The sequence below is a fragment of the Lissotriton helveticus genome, chromosome 3_2, assembly GCF_964261635.1.
Source record: "Lissotriton helveticus chromosome 3_2, aLisHel1.1, whole genome shotgun sequence".
Lineage (NCBI taxonomy): Eukaryota > Metazoa > Chordata > Amphibia > Caudata > Salamandridae > Lissotriton > Lissotriton helveticus.
The window spans coordinates 122,854,494-122,872,768 of record NC_136062.1 but is presented as its reverse complement, the minus strand read 5'-3'; the positions used below and the strand labels follow the sequence as shown (position 1 = coordinate 122,872,768).

General features: G+C 44.9%; 1 protein-coding gene across 19 annotated transcripts in view; it reads right to left on the bottom strand.

Moving 5' to 3' along the window:
* TCF12 (transcription factor 12) overlaps positions 1-18,275 on the bottom strand; it is a 797,238-nt gene that overhangs the window by 236,775 nt on the left and 542,188 nt on the right. For all 19 annotated transcript variants that reach the window (XM_078684888.1, XM_078684896.1, XM_078684889.1 and 16 more), the window contains exon 8: positions 7,560-7,618. In XM_078684888.1, the coding sequence (XP_078541014.1) occupies positions 7,560-7,618 (59 nt within the window). The remainder of the gene's footprint in view (positions 1-7,559; positions 7,619-18,275) is intronic.

The window sequence follows — 18,275 nt, the reverse complement described above, 5'->3', positions numbered from 1 at the left end:
TCTAAATTTAGTGGAATTGCTTGAACAGGTGATGATAAGCCAGACTGCCTCTGCAAATCCAAAAAGCCTGGTCACTCTACTCTCACAGACCCTTTCTTTCCCAAGCTGGGAGTGCATTTGAGAAGCTGAATATTTATCTGGCCATCAACGTGGGTTCACAGCCCCGAACCTGGGTTTGCGGACACTTGTGAAAATTATTTTTTGGAAAGGCAATATGCGAGGTGTAGTAGCTATAGCCAGTGCAGACCAGGACACAAACCACAGGGGTGGTAGAACAAGCATTTGCAATGCAATAGGTCTCGCATTTATGAGAGTTTGAGCTATTGGCAATGCAATGGCTTAAACTCTTGCAAATGCGAGGCCTACTGCATTGCAAATATTTGTTTGTTTGTTCACTAGCGCCCATGCGGTGCATTCACATTCATGTCTGCCTTTTTTCTCTCGGTTTTGCCTCTTTCTCTTGTGCCTCTGTTTTCTCTGCCTCTTTCCGCTGTTGTGCCTCTTTTCTCTTGGCCTGTTTGCTTTCTTTATCTTTTACCATATTCTCCCTATTTTCCTCTTGCCCTGCCTTCCCTCCTTCTGCGCTCCCAGCCACTGCTGACCCCATGGCCCCTCCCCCAACGTGTCATTCCCACTCCTGCCTTCCAGCAGACCGCCCTCCCCCTGACCCCTACTTAGTGGCGGCCGCACGTTGCAGGTGCGCCGCTGGCACGCCAGAGACAAGCCTGCCTGCGCCCAGACACAACCTGTGCCAGGGACCCTGGTCCCCTGAACCTCCGCCGCTACGACCCCAGCACTCTCCACACACTCCACCCCAGATGAAACAACTGCCAGCTCTCGACGCCGAGCAACACTCAAGGCCCAATCTCATGCCGACACTGCTGCTGCTGCACCTTCACCCACCTCCAAACCCAAGAAGTAGCCTCCAGCCCACCGGACACCAGCGCACACAAACCACTAAACTGCCTTCTCCTCAAAGTACACTTCCTGCACAGACACGTCGTAGAAATCTGGGACCTCCTCAACACCCACACGCCCGATGTCGCCTTCCTCACAGAGACCAAGACCGACGCCAGCTCTGCACCGGACATCGGACCCGCCATCCCTGACGGATACAAGATCCTGAGAAAAGACCGCACAGGAGGTGGTCTTGCGATCGTCCACAAAAGTTCCATCCGACTGACAATCAACAACTCAGATGACGCCTTGCCACCCATGGAACAAATCCAGATCCAGCCCAACCCCAGAACGACGATCCGCAATACACTAGCCTGCAGGCCAATTAATACTTGACAGTCAAAACTTTCATGTGTCTTTTGGGAATGATGGGATCATACATCGCCGTAGTGCTTCAGGTGAGACTGATTGTGCATCCTCTACAAGAATGTTCAGCACAACATTGGACTCAGTCACAGGGTCAATTGGATGATCTAGTGTTGGTAGATAGCCACACATCACTCTCTGCAGTGGGGGAAAACACCAAACGCTGTTAAAAGCACAGCCGTTCATCGACCCTGTTCCACAAGTCATGCTAACAGCAGCCACATCCCAACAGGGTGGGATGCTCACCTACAGAATCTAGCAGTTCAGTGTCTCTTAGACACCAAATCCCAGTAAGTTTGCAGATGCCTGCATTGTTGGTACCCAGCATGATCTTTTGCGTGGTTAAAGGAGATAGATATACTTCAAATAAAAAATTGAAGAACTAGGTAAAAAATTGACAAATGAAATGGTGTATTAAACTTTCCAGATCTATTGGCACATAAGGTAGTAGTTTACTGGGAACAAGCTAAAGAATGGGTTATGACATTGGTACTTCGTACTTGCTGCTAAATCGAACCTTTACTGCTGTACCTTATTGGCTATATTTGACGGATACAAAAGGAGTACATCTATTTGTTAAATTATCACGAAGAGCAGACCCACCAAATTACACATGATGAAGCTTAACCAGGAGGGTGGTTTGATGTGATACACTGAAATGAAATCTAGTTAACGCTCATACCATGCACACGCTATACATAGTCTTTAGTCTGCAAGATGAGGCTTATAGAAACACCGAGGAACCGGAAGAAGAGCCACATTTATCAGAACCACTAGCCATGTGGTATGATTAGTTCATGGGCTCCTGAACTCTAGACACTAAAACATCAAAACATGTAAGTGTTCAAGGAGAAATAAAGGTGGTAAAGTTTGATAAGCTGTCCAGAGCAAGCAGGTTATAATTAGACTCGGTGTGGTAACAGAATGTAAAAGTCTTTATAGTCTGTCCAAAACTTTAAAAACCTCTCTTAGGTGGCACCTACCCACTACATATATTTAAGGTATGATCTTCAGTACACCTACTGAAGGCCAGGACCATAGTCTGATCAGAAGATGAGTTTGTTCAGACCTTTTCTGAATTCAAGCAAGTTATTTTAAAGTTTCAGTAGGAAAGTCCAGCCTCTAAAGCAATTGATCTTGTCCAGCGAACGGCTATTTGGTCTAGATCAAAAATTATCAAAATATCTGGGAGGATCCCAGAGGGGAAATCTGTGGGACCCTCAACAACTACTTTTGGTCAGCTGCATATTTTCGCTACTGACGTACTGGTGGTTGATAGCGTCATCATCAGGTCTTTGCGTCCACTAGGAGGTAATATCTTTCTTCGAGGAGATTAAGTGGGATCCACAACAAGATAAAAGATCTCAAATTACCTACAGTAAGTGTTATGTTATGTTAACATGTTTTTGTATAGCGCAAATCACCACTGGTCTCTAAGCGCTCGCACCAGAACAGGTACATAACCTACTGCCTCCCGAACCTCTGCACCCTCCAACCCCGATTAGGGCGTGGATGTTATCTTTTTAAACAGGTAGGTCTTCAAACTCTTCCTAAAAGACAGTAGTTGCGAGTCTTCCTTCGGGCTAGCTGGTAACTCATTCCAGATTTGCGGGAGAAGTACGGACAAAGCCCTGCCCCCTTTGAATTTTAGCTTAAATCTGGGTTGAGTCTAGTTGGAGGCTTTGCCCGAGCGCAAGGCTCTACCTGGGGTGTACTTCCTCAAGCGCTCTTTGATGTATTCCGGGGCTCTGCCATAAATGGCTTTATGGGCCATACAAAGACATTTAAACTGCACTCTGTGTTTGACGGGCAGCCAATGCAGCTTTCGAAGTAAGGGGGTAGCATGCAAATTCCTCGGAAGGGAGTAAATCAGCCTGGCAGCGTCGTTCTGTACCACCTGCAGTTTCCCTAAAAGCATCTGCAGGAGGCCAAGATACAAAGCATTGCCATAGTCCAATCTCGAGATGACTGTGGCGGACACTATGGATTGCAATGTGGGGGCCGATAAAATGGGTACTAACTTCCGGAGTTGCCTAAGCACCCCCGTGCAAGACCCTACCACTGCCAAGACTTGGGGAGCCATAGTAAGTTCTGCATCAATCTTCAACCCCAGGCTTTTGACCACCCTTCCAGGAATAGGTGTAGTCCCTAATTCTGGGGGCCAAAACAACTCACCCCTGGGGTTTACTTGATTGGTAGTGTGTAATTTGTAGTAGTGTAATTTGATAGTACCTAGAAGGGGGTAAAGTTAAAAACAGTAGAGGTGTATAGGGATGTGTAAAGTGTTCCCACATCGTACGATTTAAAAAAAATTAGGTCTACATGTTTCAGCCCACTTGCGCCCAGAGGGTCGGTGGCTTTCTTCAGCACCAACAAGGATAGTAGGACCCCTTTCTTTTTCCAGCCGGGACTCTGTCCCTGGTTTGTTCTTTGTGTAGGTAGGTTCACTTTCCTAGGGCGATGGATAAAGACTTGTTCTCCTTCTCCTTTTCCGTTATCTGGGTCTCATATTGTGCAGGCGAGGCGGAATAGTAGCCCTCCTTGGGGGCAGCATGGCTATGCTTATCAAGTACCACCTATCCTTTCAAAGGAATACCTTGTTGGCAGGACAGCGAAATCTTAGATGGCCCAGAGAACAACTTCAGCACATGTTGCTATCTGGGTACGATCTGCATGTTCGAATTTCAGCAAACTCAATTCAGCAAGTTACAGTTTTCAATTCAATGTAATGTAAACTACTTTGGATACAAGCGCTGTACAAATGATAGGTGATTACTAAGTCTTCTCAATAAGTTCCATAAGAATTTTTTTTTTAATTCCATCTGGATGACTCCACAATAATGGCTAAGGCAACTGCTAAGAAACTGTTGTATGGGTGGGAGAACGCCTAAAAACATTTGCGTGAGGAAGTAAGGAGAAGTACCCATGATGTGCGGAGTGCATTGGGGAAAGACTTGAATTATGGACATGTACGGCCGTCTATTATTCAGCATTATAAAACGCTTATCTCATTCAAACTAATCCTGCTAACCAATCTAAAATCAAGAAAATATATGAACAGGGTTGCTCTTTTACAATGATCCGCATTATCGACGCCTTGAATACTTGGAATACATTTACAATTCCGCAATGCAGGAATCAATATGACACACTGTTGTCCTGCCGCCAGCAGAGCAGCAGCATGTGTGTGACAGAGGATGACCTGCTGCACATATGTTATCCACATCCATGGAGATGGGTAATTAACACATAAAAGGTATAGACAAAACACAAGTTAAGCAATTGCATTAAAAAGGATAACAATCTTCGTTATATGTTAAGTACCGGGCCAAGGCCGAAAAAGACTGCGGTTAGCCTGTGCGCCTCGTGTTCCTTGAGATGAAACGTGTCCTGTCACATATTCCTGCTTATTGCATTTAATGCTTGTGCCAATTTCGCAGAATGCACCATCCTTTCATGGCGTACAACTGTTAAAATGCAAATTGCAAGCCTATTTTTAGCCACTCGCAAACATATTCCCGGCCGCGGGAATCGGTGAGCTGGTTGTGTTTATGAAGCAATTCGGGGCCTCCGCTGGGACCCCGGTGCTTATGCAAGCAGAGGCCTCGCGCCGCGCCTGCAGCTGCAAGCCCGTCGTCTCCCAGGTAGGCTGCAGGTTCCGAGCACAGCTGCCCGAGGCTGGGGGGAAAAACACGCACACACACGGCGATGAAAACATGGCGAAAAAAAGGATTTCAGCGTCGGCCCCGAGTGCAGCTTTCAGTGAACATCAAAACACAGGCAGGCCGCGAGGCAGTCTGAAAAGAGCATGCCCGCGTGGCCCCTTGTCTGCGCGCGCGCCGCCCGCGCAGGATAGTCTGATTCAGACCACTGCGCCTGGAGTCTGACTCATCCGAGCGCACCTGCGCCACTGTGGTAAGTGCTGCCAAATAAAAGCCTTCCCTCCATTTACACAACAAAGGGACGCATCCTGCAAGCCAGCAGAACACTTCTCCGCCCCCCGCCCCCTCCCCCCTCCCCTGTTTGTTCTCCGCCTCGCTATCTTTCACTTACTGGGATATTTCACTTCACGTGGATTTTAAACGCAGTTTCGTTTATAAACAATTTTCTTCCTTTAAAGAATAAAGCACGTTTAATACCCCCAAACACCCCTATAGCATTAGATTATCACAGCCATTAATGATTTTTTTCCTCCAAAACCCATCCAACCTTTTTCATCAAAGCCCTTTATTCTCAAAGGATAAATTTTCAAGCGAAGAGGGATCAACAAACTAGTTGCCTGAAAGCCTTCCTGATGCCGGGCTGAAGTTGGGGAAGGCTTAATGAAGGCTTTGAAATCCGCCAGGGCTTCACAATGAACATCTGACTTGGTGATTTATGCATATTAATAACCTCAGCCCTACAGAGGCAAGCTGAGCCGTACGTGTCCTCCGAATCTTAATGTCTGCAGCTCCGCTGGGATTATTACAAATGTAAATTTCTCAGATTCCCGGCTATTAATCTCTGTCTGTCCTCCTGTTCGGCAACATAATGACTAATTAAACATCAAAAGACCTGTAAGCGAGATCTTCTTTGACAGCCCCTGGCCTGCCCGTCTTCCCAAGAGGGCGTTCGGATGACGGGGACAGGGGGGCAGAACCAGAACATCTGAGTGAGCCACACATCGCTGCTCTGGAGTGCAGCGTCGTTCGAGGGTAGCCCCTGTGCAGGTCTCGTGGCCATCCAGCCTGCCACGTGGAGGCCACGGCGCGAGCCCTCCCGCGTCGCACGTGAGGGCAGCCCCTGTCCAGCGCTCCTGTTCATCCAATCTGGCCCCGGGAACCCACGGCGCGAGCCCTCGTGCGTCGCACGCGAGAGCAGCCCATGCACAGTGCCTCCTGTCCATCCAGCGTGTGCACAGGAAGGCCACGGCGCGAGCCCTCGTGCGTCGCGCGCGACAGTAGCCCATGTACGGTGCTCCTGTCCATCCATCTATCCATCGTGGCACCGGTAGGCCACGGCGCGTGCCCTGCAGCCCATGTATAGTGCTCCTGTCCTTCCAGAGTGTGCACAGGTAGGCCACGGCGCGAGCCCTCGTGCGTCGCGCGCGACGGTTGCCCATGTATACGGTGCTCCTGTTCATCCAGTTTGTCATAGAGGTTGAGGAGCCAGCAAATTAGAATGGGGCGCTGAGTCAAGAGTCGGCTCTGGCTCCAAGAGCCCATGCACGACCGGAGCCTTGCAAATATTTAGGATGTAAATCATGCACCAAGCACAAATATGGCAAAGGCTCGTCAAAATTCAAAAAGTGTATTTATTCAACACGTGGAAGTGTTTCACTTTAGGACAATAGCTTATATAACTACACGGTGAGGGGTTTGTTTTTTGTAGTTTTTTATGTGAACTTCGAAACACCCTGAGGACTAAGAGGCACGTTATTTGCCATGTATTAGCTGAAGGTGGCCTTCATTAATATTTTAGCTAGAGCAAGTCCATTAAACCACAGCACACATTCTGAAATCACATATTTAAAGTTGCTCTATTTGTTAATGAAGAAAAAGGTGCATAGTACAATTAAATATTTGCGCAGGATTATACATTTGCGAGCAGGGCAGCTGAAACTGATCACAGGTTTTGTTGCTTCACAGTGTGTAGTTCAATCACTAGACGGTCAAATATCTGAAACCTACTGTTTAATGTTCGTCTTTAATTCTTGGAGCCTGAGAGGACGCGTGTGTGGCAGGCAGAAGCCACACAACAGCTCGGCTGGTTTTGGGCCCGAAGGTTCAAGAAGACCTCCCGCTGAGCCAGAGACAGGCTTCTGGTTCGAGCTTTCAGTGGTTTGCTCACCTCTGGTCTGGCACAGCAAGAAAAAGCGGGCTGTTACGATGCGATATATTTGAACGATTTTTGGGGCCCTGGGCAATAGGTTTTTGGGGGCCCATTTCGGAACGATTTGCAAATGCATCACCCATTTCGTGCTAATTTGAGCTGGCAGAATGCCAAACAATATTGAACTATTTTACAGTTTCAGAAACTGACTAAAACAAAACCTCTCCCGGGGCCACAACATTCCTTTAGATTGCACTGAAGAAGGAGAGAGGTTAAGCTTGAGAAATAGACAGAGGTGATATCGATAGAAATCACCTTCCAAAGGTGGCCCTTTAAAGCCGGAGGCCCTCTTTGCCCATGCCTTACAACAGCTCTGGTGCAACCCACCCACTTCAATTAAACGTATGAAAACACTCAGTACTTACAGAAGAAGGCAAACCTGGAGGCACCTTTCTCACTTTCTTTGTTTGTACGGGTTCTGTACCTATAAAAATAAACATACTTTATCAGCATCATTTTGGAAACAGTAATGACGTCTGGAGTTAGTACATATTTCTCTGTCCCAATGCATTCAGTTTGAGTTGTACAAAGCAATACAAAAGTTAAACCGCAACAGAACTCTGCCATCATTAAAGACTGGGGAAATTCTGGGCGTCAATATCCTAGTATGTGCATTTAATCCACAATCTCACAGCACAGGTGTACGCACTCACATTAATCAACAGATTATTTAAAATGTCCTGCACGCTCATCTAGGACTGTTCATACTAATACAATTCGGATGGTACATGGAAACTCCACGGCTATTTAAATGTTAACATATAACATCATGCAGCAAAAAGCCACATAATACAGGACAAAGACACACATCACATATCATGCAATAATGAAACACAAACAAGGAATGGAGCGATCGCTTCATGAAGTTAAGCACTAATGTTTTTATTTATATTTCTAAGATCAACAAGTGGATGTCAGGATACAATACAAAAACAAGGGGGATTTGGGATCACATTACGTTTTAATTAGCGCTCCATCATCCTACTCAAATATATTGATCACTACATTAAATCAAGATATACAAATAGTGTCATTCATATAAGATATACAAATAGTGTCATTCATATAAATGAGTAAAGAACTTTTAAATGTAATTTTGACTTCTTATAAACCACGTGTCTCTTTCACATATACATATATAATTGATGGTATAAATTACTCCAACTGAAAACATTTTAAAAGAAATGAGGAATTTCCTAGGTAAGCTAATTTAAATTGTACACTTTTTACTTATAGAGGGTTGGTGGAAGCTCAGGCGGTGCTTGAGGCCATGCGCGCAACGCCCATTGGACTCAAAGGGCTTCAAGCCCCCATCCCCTGTCGTGTGTGGCAGCCCGGGATGAGACAGCTTCCCGGGCGCACACAAAGTCGCACCCAAGTACTTCACAGGTCTTTTAAAGACCTTTTGCTTGTTAATGAGGCTTTGATGGTTTTCACTTCTTCTTAGGGCCCGTGCAGCTCCACTCTGCCTTTTGCTTGAAGAATCAGACCCCCCCGCCCCCAAATAAATTCTTAGCCATCCCGAAATTTGACTCTAGGAGCGCATCTGGTTGAGGCACACTGGTCCTTGGTTGTGCATCATCTTGAATTGGCATCTCTGGTGAACAGGGAGCCAGTAGTATTTCTTGAGGTGTGGGGTGATATAGGTCCCTTTGGGGAGGTCAACTATGTGCCTGGCCGCCAAGTTCTGTATGGACTGCAGTCTCTTAAGGAGGTGTTTGGTAATTCCTACTTAGAGTGCGCTGCCGTAATCCAAGCAGCTGGTGACAAGGGTTTGAATGACAGTACATCTGGTGTTGAAAGGGTCCCATTTAAATATCTTTCGGAGCATCCTAAGAGTGAAGAAGCAGGCAGAGGAGACTGAGGTGATTCAGCTTTTTATGGTGAGCTTGCTGTTCAGGATGATGACAAGGTTTTGGGCGTGGTCTGTTGGAGTTGGAGAGGGTCCTAGTTCAGCAGGCCACCAGGAGTTATTCCACAGGGAGGTGTTCCCGAAGATCGGAACTTCTTTTTTGTCTTTGTTGAGTTTGAGGCAGTTGAATTGCATCCAGTTGGGAACGCTGGTCATGCACAGACAGATGCTGCCCTTCATGGTGGATGGGTTTACTGATACAGAGAGGAGGAGCTGGATGTTGTCTGCGTAGGGTATGATGTTCAGTCCGTGGGTTCTGATCATGTGGCTAGGGGGATGGGGAGGCATGTAAACGTTTATCAGTGTAGGGCTGCAGGACGAACCTTGAGGACGCCACAGATGTTCTTGGGTTCCAAAGTCAATGTTGGTAGTCAGATTCTCTGGGTTCTTCCAGTGAGAAAGGACACAATCCATTTGTTGATGCTGATGGTCCTGCTTCCGACGTGGAACATATGGTGGGGACAGTGATCTGTGGGTGCCACGAAGTAGATGGACTGTATTATAGTTGTGATGCTCTGTGTGCCGAGAGCTGGTTCCTAGCGGTGATCAGAAGGTCAGAGTTTGCGTCTGTGGGTGCGAGAAGGCTGAAGATAGCGGCAATGGAGGGATGGAAGTGTTTGTAGATGGTGATCTTGTTGTGGTAGAAGTCTGCCAGAACATTGCACAGTTCTTGGGAAGGAGTGATGATGTTTTCGGTAGCTGAGAAGTTGAAGACCTCCCTGATGATGCTGAAGACTTATCTGCCGAGATTGGAGGTAGCTTAGATTCCTTGGATGAAAGGATTTTTGCGAACTTAATCTTCTGCCATCCCATGCAACTGTTTGTGTATGTGCTGGGTTCTAGGTTGGGCTCAGTTTCCACCTTATGTCAAGAAGAGTACCTGCTATTCAAAGATGCATGCACACCCCAACTCCAATGCACAACTGGCACCTTCACTACTGATGATACTGCTTTCTCGGTACATGCTGCAAAGATCTACATCTCTGCCAGCAAGATCCAAGCCTATGACCACTATATAGAACTCTGCAAGATATTTTTTCCTTCGCTAAAGCCATATAAAATGGTACAACAGATGTCATAAATTACCATCCTTTACAGATCGGAACAATAATGCCCTATTTAAGTACCAGTGTAAACTTTTCAACGAAATCGAGCATAGAAACCGAAGAGGCTGCACAAAGTTTTGAAGGTCAGACTATGCTGTCCCTAATATTGTACATAAAAAACAGAACCCCTTTTGTGATAGCAATAGCACCGTTAGGTATGGGTGAGGAAGTCCAGCAAACCAGCACTTTCAAGGTTGAGCTATGACAAACGTGAACAGTCAAGGGAATCAAGGGACTGGTGGAAGATTGAGCCTTTCATCTATCCATGCGGGGAATAACAGTCATTTGTTGGAAGTAAGTACAGATCATGGATTTGCCCATCCAAGCTATTATTCTATTTAATCCTTTTTTAAAACATTTTTTATGAGTATGGAGGCATCATTGGGAGACATGGATTTGAAGACAAATGCTGTGGCACGTGTAATTTGAGAGAGGTCTCTGAAATCTGAGGTTTCAGACAGAGTAATGGCTCTTCTCTCAGTAGCCTAAGCAATGAAGTTCTGGGTTACTGAAACAATAGCCATGCAGTCTACAGTCTGGAACTTTACCTCTTGTGGGCCTCAAGAGCTACCTGGCAATGGCGACAGGTTCTGTGGCTCACAACCCTTGTCAGGGTGAACTCTTAAAATCACTAAATAAAGCACAGATCAATACCATGTTAGCTACGGCACAAAGATGACAGGCTTAATTTAGTGCAATGTGTAACGTATTTATGCAATGCCAAATTGCCAGAACAGTTATAAAGTCAAAATCCAAAGCAATAAAAGTTCAGGTAGACAGTTGCAGGAAAGGCCTCGTGCAGCTTGCTGCATCTCTATAGTTTGAACAGGAGGTCGGCATTGTGATCCTTGGAGTCCACGATTTTCCTGGGTACAAGAGGGAGCAGGTAAAGTACTTCAGGGTTCCTCTCAGGTCTCACACAGCAGGTCCAGTCCACTGTTCTTCCTCAGGTCAGCAGTGTTCCGAAGGGGCCTGCACAAGCTAGTGTAGGAGAATGACTCCTAGGCATTTCCTAACAATTGGGGTACAATTTTCAGGGGTTAACCCTACCCACTCTGGGAAGTTTCAAGATGGTGAAGGCCTTCGGCCACAGCAAAACTGAGCTCTGGGGTGTTTGTGGGAGGGTACTATGGTAACCCCAGTGTACTCCCACATCTAGCACTAAAATTCAGTTTAAACATCCACTGCACCTACAATAAACCCAGAGACAGAAGTCTGGAAGAACGAAAGTAGGGATTTCCAGCATCCTGACAGTGGTTATACAGGAATTCTTTTGGCATCCTATTTCCCCTACTTTCAACTGCACCCCCGGCGTTATGTGTAAAACCTAACAGATCTGTTAAGCTGGATTTGACATTCAAGCAGAATTTGGAATGGTCATGTTAAAAAAGACTCTCTCAGCCCCCAACCTACTTATTATGGGAGGTTCAGATGAGTCACCTCTGCCCATTCAGGTCAGCCTAGTTGGTCCTGGGAAGCATTTCACACAATTTCCACAGCTATTTAAATGCTGATTACTGGGTAGCAGAAGTGGAAGAGCAAATGCAAATTTAACAACCAGGAACTTCAAGCAGGGAAAAGATTACTTTCTCTTACTAATTATTAAAATTGGATTGGATTGAATTTGAATTACTATTAAAAATAGTTGTTTCATTATTTTTCTAGCTAGTCCTATTACTGATATAAAGGATTCGGATTTTTAATCTGTACTCTGGTATTCTACACAGGACAGCTAGGCCTACCAGGGTGAAACTTTGCTTTTGGGTGCTTGTCAATGTAAGGACATGTTAACATTTAATTATTACATGTGTTACGTTTATATATCATTTACCCTGCCTGTGGACGACAAGACTTTCATAGGGGGTAACCCAATGTTTAAACGAAAGGTTTTGACCTGTTAAAAGTGTTTAACCTAAAAGCTAGAAATGCAGTTTTTCCACTGCTACAGTTAGGTTAACACTGGTAGGCCTGAAGCCATGCTTTACCCGGTCAGTGAAGTGGGTGGCACTAAAGGTGCTACCGTACACTAGTGTCATTTAACTTACAGTCCCTGGGTACATTTTGTACCACATACAAGAGACTTGTATGTAAAATACAGATACCATGGAGTACACCAGTTTGATCATTTTGAAAGGAGGACTTTACCACTGATTAGCAGTGGAAAGTGCACAGAGTTCTACAACTAGTAAACACAGTCAAGGTAAAAATCTGTGTGAAGGGGAGGGGGAATACCATGCAAAAATGGGCTTTCCTACACATATCAAGCAAGTGTAAGCAATGTGGGCTATTACATTAACTTTCAAAGTGACTTCACAAATATTCATCCTTTTAACACTCTGGTAGCAAACCAAAAAGGGATGCTTTTGCAGCACTCCTGCAGTGGGATATACTTGCTTTTCGTGATCACCTTATGCAGGCATGAAAGACTGTTCCCTCGTATGGGGAAGACGTACGTTTGTGTTTTGGCTAGAGTAATATCAGCAGGAAACAAAAGCATAATAAACATTCACAGCAAAGTGATTACACATTCTTTTAGAATAAGCTGTGTTATACATTGAATAGGTTTGTTTTCAAGCAGCTAGTCTTCTTCGTTGCGCAACAAGTGAGCTAAGGTTTGGTTGTCCAAGTTGAGATTTGGAATATAAACTGTAGATCACATGCAGATTTAGTATTCTAAATTTAAGCATGTACAGATCATTTCAGTACTGGAATCTTATACTAGTGGCCTTTGTAATGAAGTGTTAAAAAAAGTAAAAGAAAAAAAAATATTGGAGAATAAGCAAACACCTATCGGAATCTTAAAAATAAACCATGATTCAATATTTTCAATCTGTATAAATGGTGAATGTTATTTTTCAAATGTAACACAGAAAACTCCGAGGAACATTTAAAAAAGCCTATTTAATCCACAAGGTGCACCGTAACAATAACACATAGGACTAGCTGCAGATACGTAAAAGAGTAAAACCGCTGTGAGAAAGTGTCAGTATTGATAGGAAATGGTTTGCCATTTACTTGCTATACGTCTAGGAACAAATGCGCCAGGCATTGGGTGTGTGGAGCTAAATCGAGATCAAATTTATGGGCTTCAGAGAGAAAAAAATATTTGTATAATTATTCTATCTGAAACACAACCTACGTGATTGCAGGGGCCTGCCTCTCCCTCGGCACTATAAACACTACCTTTGTGTGTCATAGCCAGGGTTTTGATGCAACATGCGGAAAGCAAGAGATAAAGGAAAACCAACATTATAAAATGTACTCTTTAGTTAAACATGGAAACATGTACCTGTTGTGCTTTTAGGGACATGCTGGGAAGGGTGGGTAGCATCATGGAGAGTGCAGGGAGGAGGGGAGTGTTTGAGGGGGGAGAGGAGTGTATTAGGGGGGAGAGGAGTATATGAGGGGGGAGCAGCACACGGGGCAGTGAATGGGAGGGGGAAGCAGCACACGGGGCAGTGAATGGGAGGGGGAAGCAGCGCACGGGGCAGTGAATGGGAGGAGGAAGCAGCACACGGGGCAGTGAATGGGAGGGGGAAGCAGCGCACGGGACAGTGAATGGGAAGGGGAAGCAGCACACGGGGCAGTGAATGGGAGGAGGAAGCAGCACACGGGGCAGTGAATGGGAGGGGGAAGCAGCGCACGGGACAGTGAATGGGAAGGGGAAGCAGCACACGGGGCAGTGAATGGGAGGGGGAAGCAGCACACGGGGCAGTGAATGGGAGGGGGAAGCAGCACACGGGGCAGTGAATGGGAGGAGGAAGCAGCACACGGGGCAGTGAATGGGAGGGGGAAGCAGCGCACGGGACAGTGAATGGGAAGGGGAAGCAGCACACGGGGCAGTGAATGGGAGGAGGAAGCAGCACACGGGGCAGTGAATGGGAGGAGGAAGCAGCACACGGGGCAGTGAATGGGAGGAGGAAGCAGCACACGGGGCAGTGAATGGGAGGGGGAAGCAGCACACGGGGCAGTGAATGGGAGGGGGAAGCAGCACACGGGGCAGTGAATGGGAGGAGGAAGCAGCACACGGGGCAGTGAATGGGAGGAGGAAGCAGCGCACGGGACAGTGAATGGGAAGGGGAAGCAGCACACGGGGCAGTGAATGGGAGGGGGAAGCAGCACACGGGGCAGTGAATGGGAGGGGGAAGCAGCACACGGGGCAGTGAATGGGAGGAGGAATACACATGCACAACCAAGGAGTTCCTGAAGAAAAAACAAACAGAATTTTCCCGTCGATGAAGGTACTTCGGTTTAGCTAACTAGACCGAATATTGCCTAGGTAAATACACTGCATATTATAATGGCATCGGCTATAGAAGAAACCCACTGCTGTCAGCTATGATAAGGTTTGAAAATCACTTTACAGGACTGTTGACCCTTGAGAAAAATAAGGCTGCATGCCAGTCCATCCTTTTCACCCACTATGCCATTCCAGACAGAGATCAGCCATAAGCAAATCAGCCGTGGTCTTGCTCCTAGACTAACAGTCTAACCTGAACTTCCAGCAACTTTCAGCCCAGTTAGGCCTCCTCAGTGAGTTTTAGCTGGATGCCTGAGTCGCAGTGAGCCCGCAATCCAAGTCTGGGGATACCTGTCGCATCTTCTGCATCGTAGTGGGGAACGGATAAAAGAGTGGAATGCTTGCGCTGAGTGGGTTTCTCTTGCAGCGCCATTCTTAAAATCCTCTCTGCTTATTAGATTAGTGTAAAAATAAATACACGTTGTGCAGAGCATAACACAAATCTTAGTGGACACATTTTTCCATTAAAGGTGTGCCTTTTTTGTCTTTGGAGCTTCAGAGTTACAATAGAGACATGCCACTAGAAGTCAAAGAGGCCTTTTCTGTGTACTCACTGTAAGGGCCCCTCGAATGGCCACTACCAGTTATTTACAAGACAAAGACCAGTTGGCACAATGTTGCCAGTTCAATGTTAGGGTTTCACTACGATGCACTACACGAATATTCAGAAAATAAAAAGAATATTGTATCTTTAGCATCAGATGTAAAATCTTACTTGAAAACACTGAGAAATTAATCACTTTCGCTAGGGACGTACAACGTCTACTTTATCAACAAACATAGTTAAGAATAGAGAACACTGGACCGAGTCACAAAATGTCCACCTTGTAGGCAGACACTTATGTTTCAGTAATTGGACCACTGCATGAAATTTGATATTGAGTGAGCAAGTGCTCTCAGTTTCTATCTGGAAAGAAAAGATGGCATACTTGTCAAAGAAACCAGTGTAAACGGTCTGGTAAGTAGGTAGACGTATATAAGTCCGATACTTTATGTATTGACATGGACACAATTAAGTACTTATATTTTATATTTTGTTTTTGCCACTTCTGTAAAATCCTCATGCAGCTGAAAGAATGACTCGGTACACAAAGATGTGATGAAGGAGTTCAGGTTTATTCCAAGGAAAGGAAGACCCACCCAAGCCACAGCCAGTGTGGATAACCGCTCCATGCATTTGAACTAATACATTCTAACACCTAGGAAACACAGTACAGAATACAACCATGAGACCATGGAACCATAGGTAACCATGGCATCCTGACATCAGAGAGCAGTGAGTCTCAGATGCCACAACTTCACATTAATCTAGCTACCTCTTCTACCCAGCATAGGAGAGATATTATCTATTAGGAATATTATCGACACCCAGAAATACCAAATATCACTAGCGTGGAAGGCTGGTAAAATATAGATAAAATATACATACACGGGTTTAATGTATGTAATTACAAGCTATGAGATAGGCAGGAAACTACTTACTGAGAGCACTAACTTACATGTTTGGATAGATCTTTAATCTGGTTAACCTACACTTAGTTTTTGCTGAAATTTGAAGACTAGACAGCAGATGATGACTTATGCTTTAAGTCCTTAATAATACAGACTCTACTGTAGAAACAAAATTACACAATTTTAGTGGCCCTAATATGAAAGAACATGTCTTCACCTACCAAAGTCTTCTTTGCCTAATTATAGACCAAGCCCAACAGGAGTGATGCATTAAAGGAATACTCACAGCCGCTTCCTTATCTGTAGGGTAAGGAGGAATCATATTAGTACCTGTCCGTCGCTTTGTGGTTTTGTGAGGTGCAGGGTGTGTTAAATCAAGATCAGAACTATGACCCTCTTTATGGATGTTGTAGCACTAGGATAACTACCGCTTCTCTTTCTCTGAGTGGTTGGCATGCATATGGTGACACGCTCCAAACATTAAAATGCTGTCTAGGTCTGAAACAATACTAATGGGGACGAAGCTCAGATATACGGTACACGTATACAGGACAGAAGTCAACTCAGAGGAAAAGACAGACATAACAATTTTTCAACAAAAATGTTATTTGCGGGGAAAAATGTAAGCAACAGGCAGGAACTTAGATTGTGGGCACAGTCGGGCATTAATTGTCCACATAGCACCAACTCCTTGCCTCTCTGGTGTAGCTTTGAACTCATTCAGCAGAAAAATAAATAATTTCCCCAATCTGACGCATAAAGACATTTCTATTAAGCTGTCTTACTTGCCAGGGAATACTTAACTAATTTAGAATATAAATTTGCCTGCTCATATGCACATGTCGATTTTGAAACTGGGATGGTCAACATCACCAAATGATGTTGGCAAGAACGGGTACTTGCTAATCCCAGCTAATCTGACATCAAAATGAAAAGAAAAATTGGCAAATGTATGAAGCTGAAATTATACTCTTGGCATCCAATACTGCACAAAATTCTCTGGCATGGTAGAATCTTGCCAAACAAAACACCGTGATAAAAGCCATTGACTGACTGTACCTCAAATTCTTCAAGGGATTTTGAAAACAAAAAGGCTTGGGAGCCGGGGCATACTATCATTTTCACGCCAAGTTAAATAGGTGTAGAATCTACTTCTAGAGAATGAATAAACACATTTCACTAACAGCAAGGCCTTTATCTATAATGGTAGTTCTGCATGCCTGCGACTATGCTGTAGCAACTTTAAAAAGGACTGTATATTAAATTAAATTTTAAAGCATTATATTAAGGCATGCTTTCACAATTCCATGCATACTGTGCAATGCAACTGTGTTAAGCACCCGATGAGCGTAAAGGGCCTCAACAGACACTGCACTCATCCCCTAAATAAGATGGCATTTATACCACACTACACTACACTATACTTAACTGTCCGTCAAAGAAATATCACTTGTGCCATCTTACTCTGACATAGTAACTGGGAAGGTCTGTATAAATAAATGCATGAGCAAAACAAATATTACGTATTGACATACTAACTGGGAAGGTCTGTATAAATAAATGCATGAGCAAAACAAATATTACCTATTGCTGGAATAGATTTATATGCGAGATGCGAACTAAAATTTAGAAAAGCACAACTGGCAAACATGCCGCAACAGATGCAGGTATACAGCCATGTCTTGACTTTGCTACCTCTCAAAATATTCAAAATGTGTACAAACCTCTCTAGATCTAGGTGTCAGCTGGACACTGTCCAAATTAAGTAATATACCTTATTAAATATCAAGGAAAATGTGCTCCATGCCTTCTGCATGAAGCATCAGGTTTGGTTAGCATTAAATGCGAAAAACCAATGTCAAGATAAATAGCTACAAAGATCACATATTCAAAACATTACATGAAAACAGAGTTAGTTGTCAGTGCAAAGAGTCAAACACCTCTACTGTAAAACCCTTGTTTCTGCTGCAAAAAGTTTTAACCACAAGCCGCTCACGAGCCACTGGCGGGTTAGGAGGCACATCAATGCATCCCTGTGACCCCTAGTGGTGAGGAAGATTAACGCATTCAAGATTGCCTGCTGAGCGTTAACAATGGCGAACCTCAATCGTTTTTGGCATCATCAGATCCTGGATGAAATGGCTCTGCCTAGCCCAGACATGTGCGTTCTTACTGGATATACATTTTGCTAATCCTTTCTTCCCCTCTCAGATGTCTAGCACCATCTTGTGTAAAGGTGAGGAGAGGTTTTCGTCATTTAAGTGGGTATCCCTTCGTCTTCAACCACGCTCCCGTTTTCTCAAGAGCAAGG